At 35.8% G+C, this 19,104-nt stretch overlaps 1 protein-coding gene and 1 long non-coding RNA gene across 16 annotated transcripts in view; one reads left to right on the top strand and one right to left on the bottom strand.

The window, feature by feature from the left end:
* LOC141419754 (uncharacterized) overlaps nucleotides 1-19,104 on the bottom strand; it is a 279,105-nt gene that overhangs the window by 93,638 nt on the left and 166,363 nt on the right. For 2 of the 14 annotated variants that reach the window (XR_012444416.1, XR_012444423.1), the window contains one exon: nucleotides 5,434-5,508. The exons of the other annotated variants lie outside the window; for them this stretch is intronic. This is a non-coding gene — a long non-coding RNA (uncharacterized lncRNA). The remainder of the gene's footprint in view (nucleotides 1-5,433; nucleotides 5,509-19,104) is intronic. 14 annotated transcript variants of the gene reach the window in all.
* Nrk (Nik related kinase) overlaps nucleotides 258-19,104 on the top strand; it is a 121,644-nt gene continuing 102,797 nt past the window's right edge. For both annotated transcript variants that reach the window (XM_074063282.1, XM_074063283.1), the window contains exons 1-2: nucleotides 258-622; nucleotides 8,079-8,144. In XM_074063282.1, the coding sequence (XP_073919383.1) occupies nucleotides 566-622; nucleotides 8,079-8,144 (123 nt within the window). In that variant the 5' untranslated portion in view covers nucleotides 258-565. The remainder of the gene's footprint in view (nucleotides 623-8,078; nucleotides 8,145-19,104) is intronic.

The following is a 19,104-nucleotide window of genomic DNA, read 5'->3' as shown; positions in this document are numbered from 1 at the left end:
GGGCGGGGGCGGCGGGCGCAGCGGAGGACCTGGGAGCGGGCGAGAGGCCAGGGGCGGGGTGAAGGCTGCAAAAGGCCAGCTCACAAACCGTTAGAGTCCTTCAGCACCTCCCTTGGCCAGTGGCCCCCCTAGTTTGCCTCCCCGCTGTGTGGCTGCCCACCTGGCGACGTGACGCTGCACCAATCCCCTTCGAGCTGCTCCCGGGCCCCTTCTCCTTGCACCGCCCCCCTCCTCACCCTGAAAGAGGCGCACCCAGCCTGGGCAGCCACTGCGCTCTCGCCACAGAGCACCCTTCTAGCTTCTTGTCTCCAGGACAGACGCTCAAGTTCTTCTCTCGCCTTAGCCAAACTTGCTTTCCCGCCTCTCAAACTCCAGCTTCCCTCCACTCCCAGCGCTTTTCCAAAACTCCACTTTCCCCTCCTCTCCCAAGCCACAAACCCTGATCCCCACTCCTTTCTCCCGCCCCCTACCTTCCCCTGTACCCCCTTGGACTTCACCACCTCTTCCACCCCAGACTCCCCGCGCGCGACCAACTCAGTCGCCCGCTCCGGTTCGTCTTGAAGCCATGGCGGGACCTGGGGGCTGGAGGGACAAGGAGGTCACAGATCTGGGCCACTTGCCGGTAAGTAGAGGACGCTCCTCACCCACTAAGTGCTCTCTTTCTGCGGGTTCTGAACACCAGAGAAGGGCGTGAACTTCCTCTAACTGGGCTAGGCCAGGACGTCGATGGGACCGCGGGAGCAGGAGTGGACCCAGGAAGCGGTGGTTGGGAGTATGCGCCCTCTGGGCACCTGGGATGCGGCAAAATCCACGTTTCTGTGGAGGGTAGGGGAGAAGTGGCAGTGGGCCCTAAATACTGGGCCATTTCCTAAATGTCTTTGTCTAGGGATGCTTGGGTACCTGTCCTAGTGGGGGCCCCAGATGAGGCCAGAAGAGAGAGCAGAGCCTTTAGCTTCCAAACAGCACTCCTAGTTAACCCACTGCCCCAGTCCTTTGCTTCTTTTGCCAGAAGAAATGCCTACTTGTGGAGTGACCTTTATTTTCAGGTGATAAAGGCTAGAAAATTGAAGCATCAGAGTCTCACTTCTCTCCCTTTCTAATAGTTTCTAAAACTTTATTCTCGCCAGGACAATGTTCCCGATTTAGTCTTAGGAGAGCGAAAAGAACTCAACGCCACTTGGGAAAGAAGAATTTCTGCATACCCCCACTAATAAAAAAATAAGTATTGCTCTCCTTAGCTAACCAGATTTAACTTTTCCGCGTGGTTTTGCTGTGTGGGTTCTTCTTTTGCCTGATGCCCAGTTTCTCTTCACAGTTGTAATTGATTGGTAAGCTATTATCGCCATCGTTATTAGCAGACTTATTGTAGCAGCACCGTTTATTTCATTGGCATCTGGTTTCTGGCTGATATTGGATCCCACCCAAATCCGTTTTTCAAGTTCCCTTTTTAGATTGGCATTTCACTCGCACCCTCTCTTGAATGCAAAGGGCCCCTGTACTCTCTGAAAGGGAACTAAGCAGACACCGTGCTGGAATGATCACCAGGCATCTGTAGTTCAGGGTAGTGGCCTGCTTGCTTTGGGAAAAGCTAAATATTAACCTCGAGGTTAGAGGACTATTCTAAGTCGCCTTGCCTTAATTTTATACACATTTTGTAGTTAAAGATTGTGTTCTTGATGATGACGGATGCCTGCCTCACTCAAAATTGGGCATTTGCAAAATCTCCTTATATAATTTAACACTAGAGTATGTGTGTGTGGTGAGCTGACATGACTGATGTACATGGGTAACATTTGAGCAAATTGTTTTTAACCCTTAAAAAAAACCAAACAAACCTCAATACAAATTGAACTACAAATATTAGAATTGCCTATTATTAATGCAGCTTCTTAAAATCTAATCACATAACTCTTTTTAAAAACTAAGTCTTTTTCCCACCCAGCTTGCACTCAAAATCCCTTCCTTCCCATGTGTATACATGAGATTTCTGGAATATGGAGACCTCAATTAATGGTTTCCTTTATGAACAGAATTTTCATATTCACACTAAGATTTGGTCCGAAATAAAAGTGTAAAACCAAAGATTGAAATGTTACACTCCTCCAAGAGTCTCTGTGTATGGTGGGGGAAGGGGGCAAACTAGGGCAGATATGTGAAACCACACATGGACAAACTGAAATAAACTCCTTTCTAAAAATGACCAAACAGAGGAATGGGAAAGATCTTATAGAAATGATAGGGCAAGGAATTCCAAACCCAAAAATAAAAAGTAAAAATTTTATTGTCACAAAAAATGGGGGAAAATGGCCCAGACTAACTGACCAGGTCATGGCCCTGGGACATAAGAATTTGTTGAGAGCCTGAGAGATAAGCAGAAAGGCTACAACCTTTACATTGTGGTTCAGTGGAATATTACTTTTCTGGAGGTTGGGTGGAGGTTGTAGTGAGTGGTGGGTGGCAAGGGGAAAAAGATGAGGTTACTTTGTGATGAAAGGGAAATAAGGAAGACACATAAAACCTTAGGGCACCAATGGTATTTGGCCTCATTTTACAAACTTTATAGAAGGCTCATAAAGTCCTCAGCTTCTGAAAATTCCTAAATTTCTAAATTCTATTCAGGAGCCATTTTGTCTTCACTATCTAAGCAAATCATGCATAATACTCCCCTTTCTCCAAACACCCAGCCTAAACCCTAAGAAATAGAGCAGAAAAGCATCACACTCTTCAGAAATTTCTTTATGTTAAATTTTTAGAGAGGTTTAAAGTCATTTGTGCTTTGATCACTGAAGATATTTTAGTAATGTGGGAATTTTTCCCATTTGACTTATTTCCTGATCCTTTGAAGAAGTAAAAGTAAAGAGATGAAAACATATCTAAGTTGTGTAGAAGTTTGCATTTTGATGCAAAGAGATAATAAAGTAATGAAAGAAAATTGCATAGGGTGGTATGTCTTGAGATAATTATTCTCAATAGGACAAATATGAAGGTCAGAATATTGGCATCCATCGCCACTAAGTATAACAAATTGGCAGTATCAGATAATGAGGGGAGAATCAAACTTTAGGCTGTCAAAGTGATCAAAAAGAATCTTGCAAGATTAAGGATGTAACTCAGTGGTAGAGCACTTGCCTAGAATGCTCAAGGTCCTGAGTTGAATATTAAAAAAAAAAAGAATCTTGCAGAGTATAGCAATATAATTAAATATGGGTCTAATTTAAAAATGATACATTATGTGCTCTGCATTACTAGCCAGCTAAATGAGTGCAAGGTAAAAACCCTTGAGAGGGGACAGACTTGCTGTGCAAATCGGAATTTAAAGAAAGTGGCAAAGACTCAGGAGGTTGAATCAGGAGGGTCATAAGTTTGAGGCCTGCCAGGGCTACATAGCAAGACCCTGTCTCAAAAAATGTGATGGAAAGTAATATGGTGTTTTTAATTAGACAATATTCTAAATCAAAAATATTAAGTAAGAGTGGAAACTGAGGAAGCAGAGATGTGGGGGGAGGAGTAGAAAATTACATAAATTTGACAATTAAAATTTTATTTTTATATTAGTTATAAATCATTTTGCATAATGTCCTAAAATTAGAAATATAAAATAATAGAGCCAACATAATTTTCAGCAAACAGTAGGTCAACTCCATCATGTTGATTAATTAATGGATTGCTATAATTTTTCCTGATTTTCCTATAAGTGAAAAAGAGGGAAATCCCACAGTTTGTGGTTTGTGCTTCATTTGTGAAAAGAGAATCGCAAAGCTTTATGTCGTTGTACATTTCTTTGTAATGTGTGTGTCATGTGTGTATATTTTTTACCTTGCTCACCAGTGATATCTCAGGGAGGATTTGTGATTTTGTATTGTATGTGTGTGTGTGTGTGTGTTTACACACAAACATATATATCCTTAGTGTGCTTGTGTCACTCAATCCGTGGAACTGGAAACTATTTCTTCATCTCCAAATCTGGCATGTCTTTCGTTATGATTGTCCCGTTTGCCTTCTGTGCCCAGTATGGTAATGACATTCCTTGTGGCTGTGGCCATGGTATTTGACACTGCCATGTGTAGTCCTAATCTATATTGGGGGCAGGATTAGACAGGCTTTGGGGACAGTAGTGGCAGAGGTGATCTGAAATAGTACATGATCCAAAAACTATATTTGAGTTACATTAGGTTTATATTTAAATATAACTGCCAGCTTTCCCAGTCTTTCACTGCCAGGATGAAACCTGATTTCCACATTCAGTTATAAGAAACTTCCCACTTTACCAAGTCCCATAGTTCCTGTTTGGAAGCAGTTTTACCTTCAAGTCCACAAGGATTGAAATATTCCATGTATCCTCCATTACATTGTACTTCAATCTATTTTCTCAGTCTTTTTCCCCCAGTTTCTAGAGCAGTGTTTTTCATATATTAGTGCATAAAAATCAAGAATCTTCTGAAGATCTTGGGGGCCCATCTCAGGAAATTCTGATTTTGTAACTCCGTGTTCGGACTATTAACTTTTAATAGTATTTCTCAGCTAATTCTCTTGGAGGGCAAGTCTACCCAGTCCACAGTTTGAGAAACACTGATCTACAAGAAGGAATTTTTCCTTTCTAAACTCTCCACTTGTAAAACCCACTCCTCCAACTATCCCTGAAGCTCATACTAGCACTTACCCACTATATCTACCATTTTTAAATTCTCTCTTCATAAATTCTTTTTGTAAAATCACTGTCTCTAATATAAAAAGAAAAGAAGAAATGTTTCTGCTATCTCTTTCTAGATACTCTCTTCCTTTTCTTTTGCTGTTGGACTACTGGAATGTGTCCTGTCATGCTCCTTCTTTACCAACCTAAGTTTGAAATTTATTGCTACCCATGTTGACCATTTATTGGTTCTCCTTTCTCCTTAATACTTGCCAAGTTTGGTTTTGTTGATCATACTCTGCTTTTGAAGATTTCTTACTTGACCAGTAAATACTGCCTTCTAGTGGTTCTTTTCCTTTCTGTTACCCCCACCCTTATTAAAATTAGTCATCCAGGTGCTCATTCTTTCCCTCTCTTATATTCAGAAGACAGAAAATAGCTCTCCCAAATTCTGAATTTCAGGAGCTGCAAGACTAAGACATTCAAATTGCAGGACATAATTTAGATACATAGAAAGTTATGACAGATGCAAAAGTATTTGCCTAACAGTTTGTGGTTCAGACATGTTTTAACACTTAGATTTCTATTAATTTATTTTTGAGAAAAGCCTTAGAAATTAGGGTTTCTTGTGTACTGACCATTTTGTTTACCCAATGGGACACTAATGCGTAGTAAACCCCTGAATAACCTCCAAATTGATAGAGCAATCATAGAACATCTTTCCTCTTCTAGTTTTCTTATCTCAGGATAGCAGGGCAGAAGAGAAGAGAGAACTAAGTAACATAGAGATTTCTGATTTGGACCTTGTATTTTCAGGGTGACCAAAGCAGAGTTCCTTTTCAATGCTTCCTTCCTCGGGATCCACAAACAAACTTGCTCTAACAAAAAGAGGAAAATATGATGTAAGAAATTGGTTAATTGGGTATTATTAATTTAGTAATCAGCACAGTTCTTCCACCCTTTTTTGTCAACGTGATAATCATTTAATCTTGAAAAATGCTAGCATGAAAATGGGAAATAAAAATATCACATAAAATGAATTAAAACAATATAGTCTAATATGAATACTAAGTTGAGCTGCCTTTAAAAACAGGAAAATTTTCTAAAACATTCTTTTATTAATTGTGAGTATGAAGATAATTAAGATGACTTGATTATTTGTGAATAGAGAAAAATTTCCTGACAACATGAATATAGAAAAAATAGGGCCTTTACAGTTTCCACAGGCATTTTACTATTCTAATATATTTCTTTGGTTTCTCTTTGGAGTAATTGGATACTAGGGTTCAAATCTTAGTATAGAGTATGTATGTTATTGAAGGATAAGGAGCAGGATTAAAGACATTTTAAGACTGTGCTCAAAGATTCAGAAGCAAAGGTTGTATAGACAATACAGTAATGCCCTAATACATGGTAACTTTTTCACCATAACTATAACAAAGAATGGTTTGCCAATAGGAATTAGCTAATGTGTTTGATTGTTTTAAAAGTAACCAGAGATTGTTTCTTCTGAATTACTAATGTCTAAAATAAGCTACTCAATGATATTCTTCAAAGAAGTGTGTTAAAATGATGAAGTCTTTGAGCTGGTCCTTAGAAACTCCTTTATTGCATAGCTTTTCCCCATGAATCTTTCAGTGAGTTATGACAAAAATAATATGCATAATACCTATGGTACCTAATCTAGTTTTACTTCTTGAATCCTAAAACTGTCATTTTAGATAACTTTCACATTTTCATTTGGAGTAGATTTCTTGACCTATTTGCTTATAATCATAATTTTATCATTACATTAATTTTGTAGAACATTTTGAGAAAACAGACTACTGGGCTGCTGTTTTAACAATGATTGTATCAATTCAGTGGAGACACCTGAGTTTTAGAATGGTAGAATCTGATATTTTCCTCTAGAATTTTAGAGCTCAGAAATCACGGAACACAATGCCTTCATTTGTATATGTGAAAACCAAATCCAAGAGAAAGCAAATAACTTACTTAGAGTCATATGGGTAATTAATGGAAAGGTAGAGCTGCAAATCAAGTCTCCTGACTCTCCATCTGCTTGAACACTTGTTGACTGAAGTAATCCTGGAGCTATGTCATTTTCCTATGATAGTTTTGTTAGATTACACAAATAAGCCAGTTTTAAGGAGTATAACTTTTGTCATATATGTTGCATCTACTCAGCAGTTTTTCTGTTTAGCTTGCAATGTTCACAGTGATAAAAATTTTTTCTAACATTAAACATTAACATTGGTGTTCTATAAATGATGTGAATTTCCAAGTATTTGCCAATGTTTCTATCATTCCATGTATAACTTGGTATCTACTCATGTTTCATATAAATTTTGCTGAAATAAACTGTTAGGCCGAGTTCAAACAGTGATAAAATTCAAGGAACAATGTTTTGTGGTAAACAACAAAGGGATCCTTACATTAAAAGGTATGAAAATAATGCTTGAGGGTTAATATGGAAGCCTTAGAACTCTAAAAATACATTGTGTTTCTTATGATGTCATTTTTAATCTTATGTCTCAGAAAAGATTACTTGTATCATAAAAAGGCACTCAGCTGATGCTAAGACTAATGTTTAAAAAATAAATGAGGAGGGGCTGGTGGTATGGCTCAAGTGGTACATTGTGCCTAGCAAGTGCAAGGCCCTGAGTTCAATAAATAAGTTAATAAATGTGGGAGAACATGATCAAAGTACATTACACGTGTGTATGAAAAGATTCTAATGAAACCCATATAAAATTGGTAGCAGAGTTAGAAAAGGAGGACTTGGGGAATAAGAACAATAGAGGGGGTGAATATGATCAAAGTATATTATATGAATACATGGAAATACTGTAATGAAAACCGTAATTTCAAATTATTACATGTGCCAATAAAAAAGCAGTGGGATGTCCTGAAGGCTTTTGAAAACATTTGAATTTCAAAAAAAATAAAAGCAATACTGTTTAGATTTTTTAAAATGACACTCATTTATTGCCATTATATGTGCTTTCTTATTCACATATACAGATGGCATTACTTTCTTAACTGTTGCTGTAATATAAGTAAGCTATCTAAACTTTGGATCCAATATCTAGTCCTCATTGCTATATGTTAAGTTTACTGCCTGTCTGGTTAGCACTAAAAGAATGGATAGTAGAAGAGTACTCCAATAGAAAGTAAGTGAATTTATTTCTATTTTAATTGTCTTTGTAATTACATCAGAGACATGCCAGCTTTACCTGATAATATGCAATTTACAGCATTATTATAGTTGACAACACAAATACTTATTGTCTATACCATTGTTTCTCTTTTATAAATAATTACACTTAGTCAAGGAGATTGTAGCATGTCTTTTCTTTGAAATAACACTTAGGTTCTTTCTAAAAGGATCTAAAGGAACAAGGCAGATTAGAAGTAGAATAAAAATATTTGTTCTACTTTTCTGCAGGATCCAACTGGAATATTCTCACTAGATAAAACCATTGGCCTTGGTACTTATGGAAGAATCTATTTGGTAAGTAAATTAGATTATATATTCATTCATTTTCTAATAACAACAATAATTTTGAGTCAAACTCCCACACTGCAAATCCAATAGTACCCAAACATGGCATTTCACTTTGAGAAATGAATCAAATTGACATAGCTCATTGACATCTGTAAAAATTATTATTTATTATTGCAAAAGAAATGGGTTGGTTAAACTATAGTGAACTATCCAAAACAACTTAAGACTTAAAAATTATTAGCAGAAAATTAATAAAGCCTTCAATGGAAAGGGAACTAATTCAAATAAGACATATCCAAATAAAATTATCACTTGTTTTATATTATACATCCATGACATTCTATTTTCCCACATTTAATTTAAACTGTTATAAAAAGGAAAGATTTCACACTTTTCTATAGCATACTATATACACGAGTGTGATAAAGTTTGCTGAGGAATCTAACAAGAAAATTATGCATTTATTTAATGATTACATATCAAGCACTAAACATGTGCCAAGCATTATGGTAGTCTATGCGGGGATAAAGCAATGAATAAAAAAGGCAAGGTTCCTGTTCTTCCGGGGATTATAGTCTAGAAATGTGTGAGTGTCGGAGTGTATGCATGGGTGTGAGGTCGGTTGAAGGAGCCACATATATTATATAAGTAAACGCACAAATGACTGCATAATTTCAATTGTAATATATTATCTATAACAAAATTCCTAGTGATATTAAAGCCAGAACAAGGGGTCTTTATTTAGATTGGAGGGTCAATACTGACCTTCTACTCCCTGGAGTGTAGCAGTTAAATTGATACCATGAGGATAAATGTGAAGTAGCCAAGCAATGATGCAGTTGTGGCGGGTATTAATGAATTCTAGGTAGAGGCTGGGGAAGCCTTAAGGGCTGCTAACATGTTAAAGGTACTTTAGTATCCATATCACCTTGGTTAAGTATCTTTTCCACAATCTCTAATATGAGAAACTATCATTTTCTTAATCTTGTGCATGGTATAAGGTCGTATGCAAATACACTGTTCCTCTTTCCCAGGCCTGTCCCTCAAAACCAGAATTACTACTCCTAGGCTGACCCTTACTGTCAATTGATCACAGGTTTGATGAATCTAACAAAAAAATTATGTATTCATTTAATGATTATATATTAAGCACTAAATATGTGGCAGGCATTTTGATAGTCTTTGTGGGGATAAAGTGATGAATTGATGAATAATATGTATCTATCTATATAAATAAATAAATATATGTATATATGTTATACACACACACACACACACACACACATATATGGAGAGAGAGAGAGAGAGAGACGGAGAGAGGGAGAGGAGAGGTGCCTTAGAGGAAGGGGCTTCTTGGCTCTTTCTAATTCAGACTAATTTGGTTGCCAAGACTTGTACCTCTGGGGCTACATCTTCCCAGAAAAGATTCTTTTCTAATTTATCTAGCCAAGTTGGAGTGGGGATGCTTTTTAAACTTTGCACAAAATCACACCTATAGCATAGAAGTTGAGTAGTAGAAGTAGCATATGGACAGGTCCTACCAGCAGAAAAACTTAGTATAGGGAACAGTCAGAATGACAGTATTTGTGACAAAAGTTTTGTCAAACCATTTGACCTCACCTATGAACAATTGTCTAGCTATAGACAATGATTTGACAAGGACCCAAATATATTGTTTCTGCTTTCTCAGGTGCATCCCATATGAATTAGTTAATATTTGTGTCATCTCAGTCAAGTTTTGCCACCTTATACACAGATACCTATACCTTATGCATAGAAAGAAGTTCCTCTTCTTTATGACAGACAGATTTACAATCTTCATACTCTATACATATTTTAATTTCTGTGGGGTGTGAGTGTAAGTGTGTGTGTGTGTGTGTGTGTGTGTGTGTGTGTATTTCTTCTGACTCAAAGGTACAGAGCCTTCTCCACAATCAAATGTTGGAAACAACCTCAGAAATAAGGTAAGAAGCAAAAGTAAGATTAGACAGCATGGGAAGATAATTTTTCATCATCATTCATCAGAACTGTGATACCATAATAAGAAGAAAAGTCAAGCGGTAAAACGGTAAGTTGTGCATGAGGATTTCTTTTTCTAAAACTCAGGGTTTATTGAGGTAGAATATATATGGGGTAAAATTCACTTTCATGTTTTATGAATTTAAACAAATACATATAATTATGTAACTACCACCACAATGAAGATTTTGAATATATATCTTAATGACAGTTTACATTAAAGCAGTGTTCATCCACTTTATAGTGTGGTATCCCACTATGGTTATGCATTTTGTCACACATTTTGCTTCCATACTACTATACTTTTCCTGTATTTACTACACTTACTCTTTTCCTTTCACTCCATTATTTTTTATTTATAGTAAACTCTATTTATTTATTTAATGTGTTTATTAGTATATAATGGTTGTACATGGGGTTCATTGTGACATTTCCATATATGTATGCATATAATGTACCCAAGTGTGTTCATCCCCTCCATTATTCTCCCTCTTCCCCCTACCCCTTCTTAAAATTAATTTTGACAGATTTTAATGTTTGGTTTTATACATGTGTAGAGCAATTTAAAATAACAAAGTTTTCAGTTTAGCCATTTCTGGAATTTTCATTTCTTTGTGCAGCTCCAAGTTTCTATGTAGTAGGAAGAACTTAAGCCTGAAGAACTTCCTCTTAACATTTTTTACAGTCCAGTGCTTCTAGTAATGAATTATGTGACTTTGTGTGATAAGTCATTATTGAAAGATATTTACACTGGATATAGGATCTGGGCTGGCAGTTATTTTTTTCAGCATTATAAGGATGACCCTTCATTGTCATACATAGTTTCTGAAGTCAGCTATAAGTTTTCCTTGCCTCTTTGCATTTTTACTCTGCTGCCTTTAAGATTTTTCTCTTTTTCTTTGTTCTTCAGAAGCTTAAATACAAAATGTATAGAATTAAAAATTTTTTTGTTCATGTCTGTTTTGATGGAATATTTATTGGAACTAAGGATTAGAGGTTAGGATTTCTATGAAGTTTTTGAACATTTTGGTTTGACAGATTTCACTATTTTGTGATAATTCTTGGCCTTTATCTCTTCAGATATTTTTTCTGCCATGTTCTATTTCTTCTCCTTTTGTAAATCCAATTTCATATGTGTGAGACTATTTGATATTATCCCACAGCTCTGGGAGGTTTTCGTGTGTGTGTGTGTGTGTGTGTGTGTGTGTGTGTGTGTGTGTGTGTGTGTATTTCATTCTCTTTTTATGTTTTAGTTTGGATCAATTGTCATTTTCACTGACTCCTTTCTGAGCTGTTTCAAATCTCCTGGAGACTACAAAAGACGTTCTTCAGCTCCATTACTATTTTAGTTTTTAGAATTTCCATTTGACTTTTTAATTACCAGCTTCATGCATGTTTTCAATATTTTTCACTAAACCCTATCATGTATCAATCACAGTTTTGTTAAATCCTATAAATCCTGTATCTGATAGATTCAATAACTAAATCCTCTCTGAGACTGGTTATATTGATTGCCTTGTCTTTTGAGAGATGGCTGTTTACATTGTTTCTATGCACCTCAAAATTTCTGTCTAAATGCCAGATACAGTATATAACAGTACAGATTGAAATAAGTAGTATTTGTACCTTGAAGTGAGCACACTTGTCTAAATTGTTAATGTGAGAGATTGAGTCAATCTGCAAGGAGATAAACTGTATTTGGAATATGTTGTTGCTCTGGTTACCATCAGCTTACTATTGGCTTTAGATTCTTGTTGTCTTGTGCTTAGCTAGTGTGGGGCTTGGTTTTCTTCAGGGTTTTTCTCAGTGTTCACACTTTACCCACAGCTTTAGACTTTTTCTGTATATATGTGTTTCAAAGTAGTGTCCTCTCCTAGTGGTGTACCACTATTGTTTCTTACTAAGTGCTTCATAGCCTGGTGGTGTAGAGAGGAGTTTTCTGCTTTCTGAATCAACCTTGGTCTTAGCAGATCTTGTGCTTCTTAGCCTAGTGATAAGGCACACTTGTAATCATTTGGGCCCAAAATTAATTATTGTCCTTCCTCCAGAGGTAGAGGACTTAATTTTTTTGATCTTTACTCAGCTATAGTAGATTTTTATCAGTACTCTGGAGGGAAATACAGCTTGCTGTTTTTCACAGAAGTAAGACTTTTACTCCATAGGTAGAAAAGAATTGGACCTGGTTTCATGTCTCTCCTACTGTGATGGCTTATTTCCGCTAGTTTTGTACCATAAATCCATGCAGAAGAGCCTCTGTGTGTGTGCACGTGTGCACACATGAGTGTATAAATTCCTCTTGTGACTATGGTTCTCAGGGATTTTATACTCAAAATGCTGGCCCAAAGTTGGCCTTTAGCAATTTGTTTATTAACAATAGTTGAATTCTTTATTCCTGCTTCTATGGTGACCCTGTCTTCCTCCTGCAGCTCCTGCAGCATGAGCCAGTGCTCATGTCCCATCTCTGGCAGGTGCTTGCCTTTCTTCACACTTAAAGTTTATTCGTTGTCTTGAGACTTCTCTGTAGACTCAAAAGTTGTGATTTTGTATATTACTTAACTTTTTCTCACTGTTAGGTAGGTAGTGATACTCTTTTCAGGTTCACATCTCATCAAAAGTGAAAAGTCCATATAAGTCCTTTTAACTAACTCCTCAAGAATCATCTACCAATTGCAAGGTCCTGTATATACTTATAATTCCTAAGAATTTTATGTGAATCTATTCAGATCCAGAGATAGAAAACACTCCCTACCATCATATTTTCAAAGGTAGAAATCTGTAGTACAGAAGGCACATGGTTACAGCGTGATTTACATAAAAATATTTCCCTCTGTCACTCATTGACTTGACCCCCTTTTATTCTATCTTAAATTAATTTTTTTATGTAAGAAATACCGGGGATGGCAGCACTACACATTGACACCACCCTCATGTAGTATGTAATGAATACTTTAAAAATGCTCATTCTCTATAATCAATAATTTTACTTTTGAAAGTCAATGATAAAAATCCCAAATATAAAAAAAGTATACATTGCAACACTTAGTAACATATTGTGGTGAAAAGAGGGCATGCTTTGAACCAAACATACTTAATTCAATGCTTACTTGGCCATTATTGAGCTATGACCTTGGCCAAGTCATTTAAATTCTGAATATAAATTTCCTTATTTGTAAGAAGGAGCTAGTGATACTTACCTTATTAGGTTTTATGAAATTTATAAAACACATCTATAAAGTGCTTGACTTATGGTTGATCACTGTTAAAAAAGCAGTTATTACTATTATTACCATTGCTATTAATTTTTAAAGGAATATATCAGTGACACTCTAAATAGTAGAAAAGAATGATGGAAATGAATTACCTTATACTCAATCCATATATCACTGTTCTGCAAAGCAGCATTCCTTACTATACATATATTCTGATTATAGTTATGTTTAAATGTACAGATGAAAAATATATCCAGTATATTTCCACTCTATGATTTTACTAGCCTATATTTTCTAATAGCTGCAATTTTATTTTACTTTGATAAAGAACATATATGTATATACCTTATATCTGTACTAAATATGTAAATGCATATTATATATATGACAGTACTAAATGCTGTACAAATAACCTGTTCAACAAAATGGAAGCGTGATACCATTCAACATTAATGTCAAAGTGACTCACAGAGTCCTTTGCTTTTTCAGTGCTGCCAACCACATCCCCTGCTGATGTTTGTTTTGGTTATAGTCTCTCCCATGTCTTCCAGCTTATTTCCAAGCCTTGTTCTCTGGCAGGTTTCCAGCTGTCTGCTGAGGTCTGTGCATATTGAAGTGAAGACTGAGTCTTATTCCACACTGTCATCCTTTTCCCTCCCTTCTTTGTCATCTAATAAGACACCCATCCTCTCCAGTCCTCACCCACCTCCTGCCAATACCAACTTCACTTGAAATTGTGGGTTTTCTTTTCCTCCCTGTTTTTAGGAGACAGTGTGCTGCTTTTCTTTTTTTTCCCTAGTAGATTTAGAAAACATACTTTCCTCTTTACCTTTAACTACTAGTCTCATAGCTTATGAATAGTAACTTGAATTGGAGGAATATTTAGCATTTGGCCATGTATTTTTGCAAATACATTTGCAAAAAGAAAATAGAACTAACTTTTCAATGATATGAAGAAAACACCCAAATTTTCTGAGAGCAATACACACAGAGAGACCACAGTTATTTTATGAAATATTACAGAAGACACCCTTTAGGGTGGCACAGTGGGAGCTGGCAACCTGACTCTCCCATTAACTAACCCTCAACATGTCACTTTTTGGCAGCCATTTCCTCAACTATAATATACATGTACTTGACTACATAACCTTTGGAGTTTCTTGGCTTTGAGATAAAGTACCTCCCATAGTGTCTGACACTCAATAAAATGTAAGCTATTTTTCTTCTTATTATATAATAATAATTATTATTATATAGGCCCTTCGCTGTCTTGTAAAACAGAAGTTGATTATTAGCTATTAGTTGGATTAGGTCCACATTTCACCAGGTAAAATGATTTTCACAATGTTATTCTATTATCTCCATTACTTCACCACCTGAGAGCCAGAATTGATTACTTATCAGGATAACTACTATGACATCCAATGCAAAAGTAAAACTGAAAGAGGGTATATTAGGAAAGCAGAAATGTTTCACTCTATGTTATTTTTAGCTATCACCACTTTCTTAAACATAATATTAGTGAGATGAAGCAATGAGCTGGACTTCCAGAATTAACAAGTTTGCCTTGACCTTCATAGGTCTTGACAATACCACTAACATCGGTCACCTGCTCTACTTTGCCATTTACAGGTAGTCAGGACAGAAAAAAGAATTGGAAAAGATTCAAGGAAACTATTTCAAGCAAAAGAAAATTCACCTGAAATATAGTTAAGCTTATGAATGGGTCTAAAGCTTAATTACCACGTATGCTTGATGCCTATTTGGAATAGAATGCAATTAAATATCAGTAGAAGTAAGGGACCACCCAGATTCCTTATCGTTTTAAAACTTAGAAGAACATACCTTGGATGAATACTCCTGAGAAAGATTAGAGGAGACATCTGTCCCTTTCTGGTCAACAGATTAATTCAGGTATATGCAGGTGTGGCATTGTAGTCATGAACAAATTTCTGAATTGTGTGCACTCTGGAAGTACACCGTTGAGAATGGAAATTTATTTTCAAAACACTATCCAATGCATCACTTTTAAATTTGGTTTTATAAAATCACTTCTTAGTATCTTGCTTTTAATTGCAAATCTCACCAGACAGGTGAGATTTAGGTTTATTAAGTTACACTTTCTAGATTTGAAGTTGGAGCAGGGAATTGAAACAGAAAGGAAAGAAAGAAATGTCTTCAAAGTTGATGACATACAATTTATGATATTTTAAATTAAGTTTCAGAAACATGGTGCTGACATTTGGGTTGCCTAGTCACTAGGCCTATTGGAAGGGGCTTTGAGTATTTTTCCTTTTAGGCTGAAATTATACTGTTTATTTGCCTACCAAATGTCTAGCACTATGAATGCTTCTTTTTAGGTAGGAAAGTTTCCTCATATCCTTGCCATTTTGCAAATATAGCTCAATTAAGTCAGCCAACAAATATTGCTTAAGCACCCATAAAGCACATAACACTGTGTATTTCATTACGTTGCAAGCTTCTGAAGCAGGAACTGAAGCTGAAGCTTCATTGAAGCCATAGGCATGCTAGGCTGGTGTGTCTTCATTGTGTTATACTACAGGCCTAGAGCCTTTCCTTGGTTTCATCTTCTTCCTGTTACATTGCTGCTTTGTGATGATGTGCCTCAAAAGTAAAGATTGTTTTTTTTAATCTCAGGCAGCTGTCGTATAGGAAACATTAAATTTTTCCATTAAATAAAAGCATTGCTTTAAATGTTTACTACATATAAATTTCAAAAATATTTATTGAATGCATGCTAGGTCTCAAGCATTGTGTTCAGTCCTAGGAGTTAGTTAGAATGATCTGAAACATTTGGAGAGGAGGGCAATTTTTACTGATTAGGTTTAGTAAAGGTAAGGAAGGAGGCAGTCTCCCTATGATTATCACCTTACATTTGAGGAAGGAGTGATGTGTTGCAGGAAGAAACAAGAGAACTCGGTGTGATTGGGCAAAAGAAAAGAGGAATAGGAATGTAGTTATTTTTTCCTAGATGCAGAGAGTCTAATGAAGCTTCTAATGACTGAAACTCCAAAAACAATTTTTTTCTCAATAACAGAACGGAGGTTGAATATTTGTAGCAGGGGTGAAAAGAACCAGCATAGGCTAAATAAATTGAGACTCAGGAGACCAAATTATTGGAAAGTACTGAGTCTTAAAGGCCTTGGAGAAAAGGGAATATTTCTATCTTGGCAATGACATCTCTCCAACTGTGGAATATAATCCAGGCCTCTGACTATGGTGTGTCTTTTTTCTGTGTTATACCAAAATTTCCTTTTGCATCTTAAGGGAAGAAGAAGCAGTTAATATTAAGATAGGTAAGAAAAGTAAAAGTACAAGTCAAATGTGAAATTTCTGCTCATAAGAGGCCATAATTAATTTTTCATAACAATGGCAATCTATTTAATAAGTTCACAGATATGGATGTGGAGCAATTGAAATTCTATATTTGATATGTTGGTGAAATACAAAAATCATTATCTTATTTCTGCAGATATTTAATACAATTGATTATTATAAAGTTGTTCAAGGGGTAGAAAAGACAAATTTAAATGTTTTGAGACAAATAGACATTTCTAAACAAAAGTCAAGACTAAAATATTCTTTGTAGCATGGTGGCTTTTATCAGTCAGATAAATTATTCTAATTATTAAAATCTTTATTAAATATAAATATAAATCTCTACAAGGGGGGAATAATATACTTACTTAAAAATGGACATTCAAAATTACCCTAGTTGATGCTTTGCTGATATACTTAAAGCTGTTATCAATATATTAACCTTAGGAGAATTTATGTGGATGAGGTTTTATAGACCAACATAAAGATTAGTGAGGATGGGTAGGACAATGTTAGAAACACTTATGTACTCTTGGCAAAAATATGGAAAAGCAAGATTTGTTTTGCTGTTGAATATGTATGTAATATACATACACATAAATAATATTTAAGTTAGATTCTCAGAGCAAACTCAGTGGAAGTGGTTTGAAGTATCAAGAGGTATCTTGCTTTTCTTTATCTTATAGTAGTTGACTACTAAGAACTAGTTATCTAGGTCTTCACCAGATTTTATTAAATAGACACTTTGGAAAGCAGCATTTATACAATTTAAATAACACTCTTGAATGAACAATGAGTCCTAATTTGATTTTAGGACCTTCTAACATCATATCATATTTGTGTCTCTGTGGTCTAAGGTAGTTTTGTGGGTGATGCCAAAGTTGTATTTAGAAATTAATGTGCCACTGTAGCTCTCTGGGAGTGTCAAAGGAAAAGTGACAGTTCTTAGAATATGTTGCAGGAGCAACTCTAAAAGGCAGGCTCTTACAAAAAACAGCCTATCAGCAAAATCAAATTAAAGAATATCAAAATATATAAATAGTTCTTTATCCTTTATTTTTCCCCACCCAGCTAAAAGTAGATTATAATAAATTCCACCTCTACCAGGGCATAGAGAAGAGAAGAAAAATGAGATATGAATTGTGTGTCATTTCAATTTGAGAAGTAATGATAAGGTGGTAGTGGTTTATACGTAATTTGTGTTAGAAAAATAAGAAAGCTTCTTTTAAGTTTGTCCTTTTTAGGCAGAGTCCCTTTATGACTAAGAAAAGAGAGTTGGATTGTTCTGAGTCCCCTGAGGGAAAAGAAGATTGATTATATTCTAAGCACTGCCAGTAACATTTTGTATAAATCATTAACTTCGAAGAGCAAAAACAAAACAAAAACGCCACCATGATCAAAAAGGACAAATATAGATGTCCTCAGAGAAGGACAGCTTCCTTGACTCTGAAAAAAATTAAATGAAAGTATTTGATATACAAATTGGTTGAGAAGAAAAGATGGAGATTTAAATATTAGTGACATTAAGAGATAGTGACCTCAAGGTCCTAACACTGGGTAACATTTACTTAGTGCTTACATTGTGCCTAGTACTTCATTTACATTATTAAATTTACATCTCAAAAGAGCCTTTTGAGGTGAATACCATTGTTATCAAACTCCTCCCACTCACAAATAAGAAAACTGAAATGTAAGGCTTGAGTTACTGAACAAGTTCACAAAACTAGTATTTTCTGAAGCCTAAAATTAACCTAAAATTTGCCAAGCCTCTAGGTGGGTGTTCATAGCCTTACTATATTAGACTCATCTCAGTAAGTACAACCCAGAGTCAAAAAGCATTCAACTAGGGTCATCCAGTTGAAAAAAAAGTCCACACCAAATGCAAAAGTGCCCAAGTTTAAGTGAGGCCAGTGATGATAATCATTAATGATATGTCCCTCTAGCATACTTATTTTTTTCTTGATGGGCACCAAGACATGTAGTCTGAGGTTCTTTTTCTAGAACTTAATAGAATTTCAAAAGTGGATGAGCACAAGCAGATAGGCTTTATGGCATACTCAAAGCTTATGACAACATCCCTACTCAGACTCCTGGAAGAAGAAATGGGAAGCTATAGAAATGCTTTCTACAATCACTATCTTCTAGTAGACAGGCCCCATCTGCAGGATCAGGGATACTGCTCCTGGGTTACTACTCCTACTCGAAGTCCCAGCAAAGAAGATACTGAAGGATCATTTAAAATTAATGTCTTCCTAGTGGAAGACTAATTCCTAAGTGGTGGGAATTTAAAAGTTAATAATTCTAAAATTTATGTATTTTATAATAGATGCATTTCTAGAAACACGAGTGAAGATTAGACTATATAAATCTTAGGGGGCCTTTGTTCCCTATAGAAGAAC

Source organism: Castor canadensis, chromosome X (genome assembly GCF_047511655.1).
Source record: "Castor canadensis chromosome X, mCasCan1.hap1v2, whole genome shotgun sequence".
NCBI classification, from domain to species: domain Eukaryota; kingdom Metazoa; phylum Chordata; class Mammalia; order Rodentia; family Castoridae; genus Castor; species Castor canadensis.
Note: the sequence above shows the minus strand (reverse complement) of the source record. Positions and strands in the feature narration are given on the sequence as shown.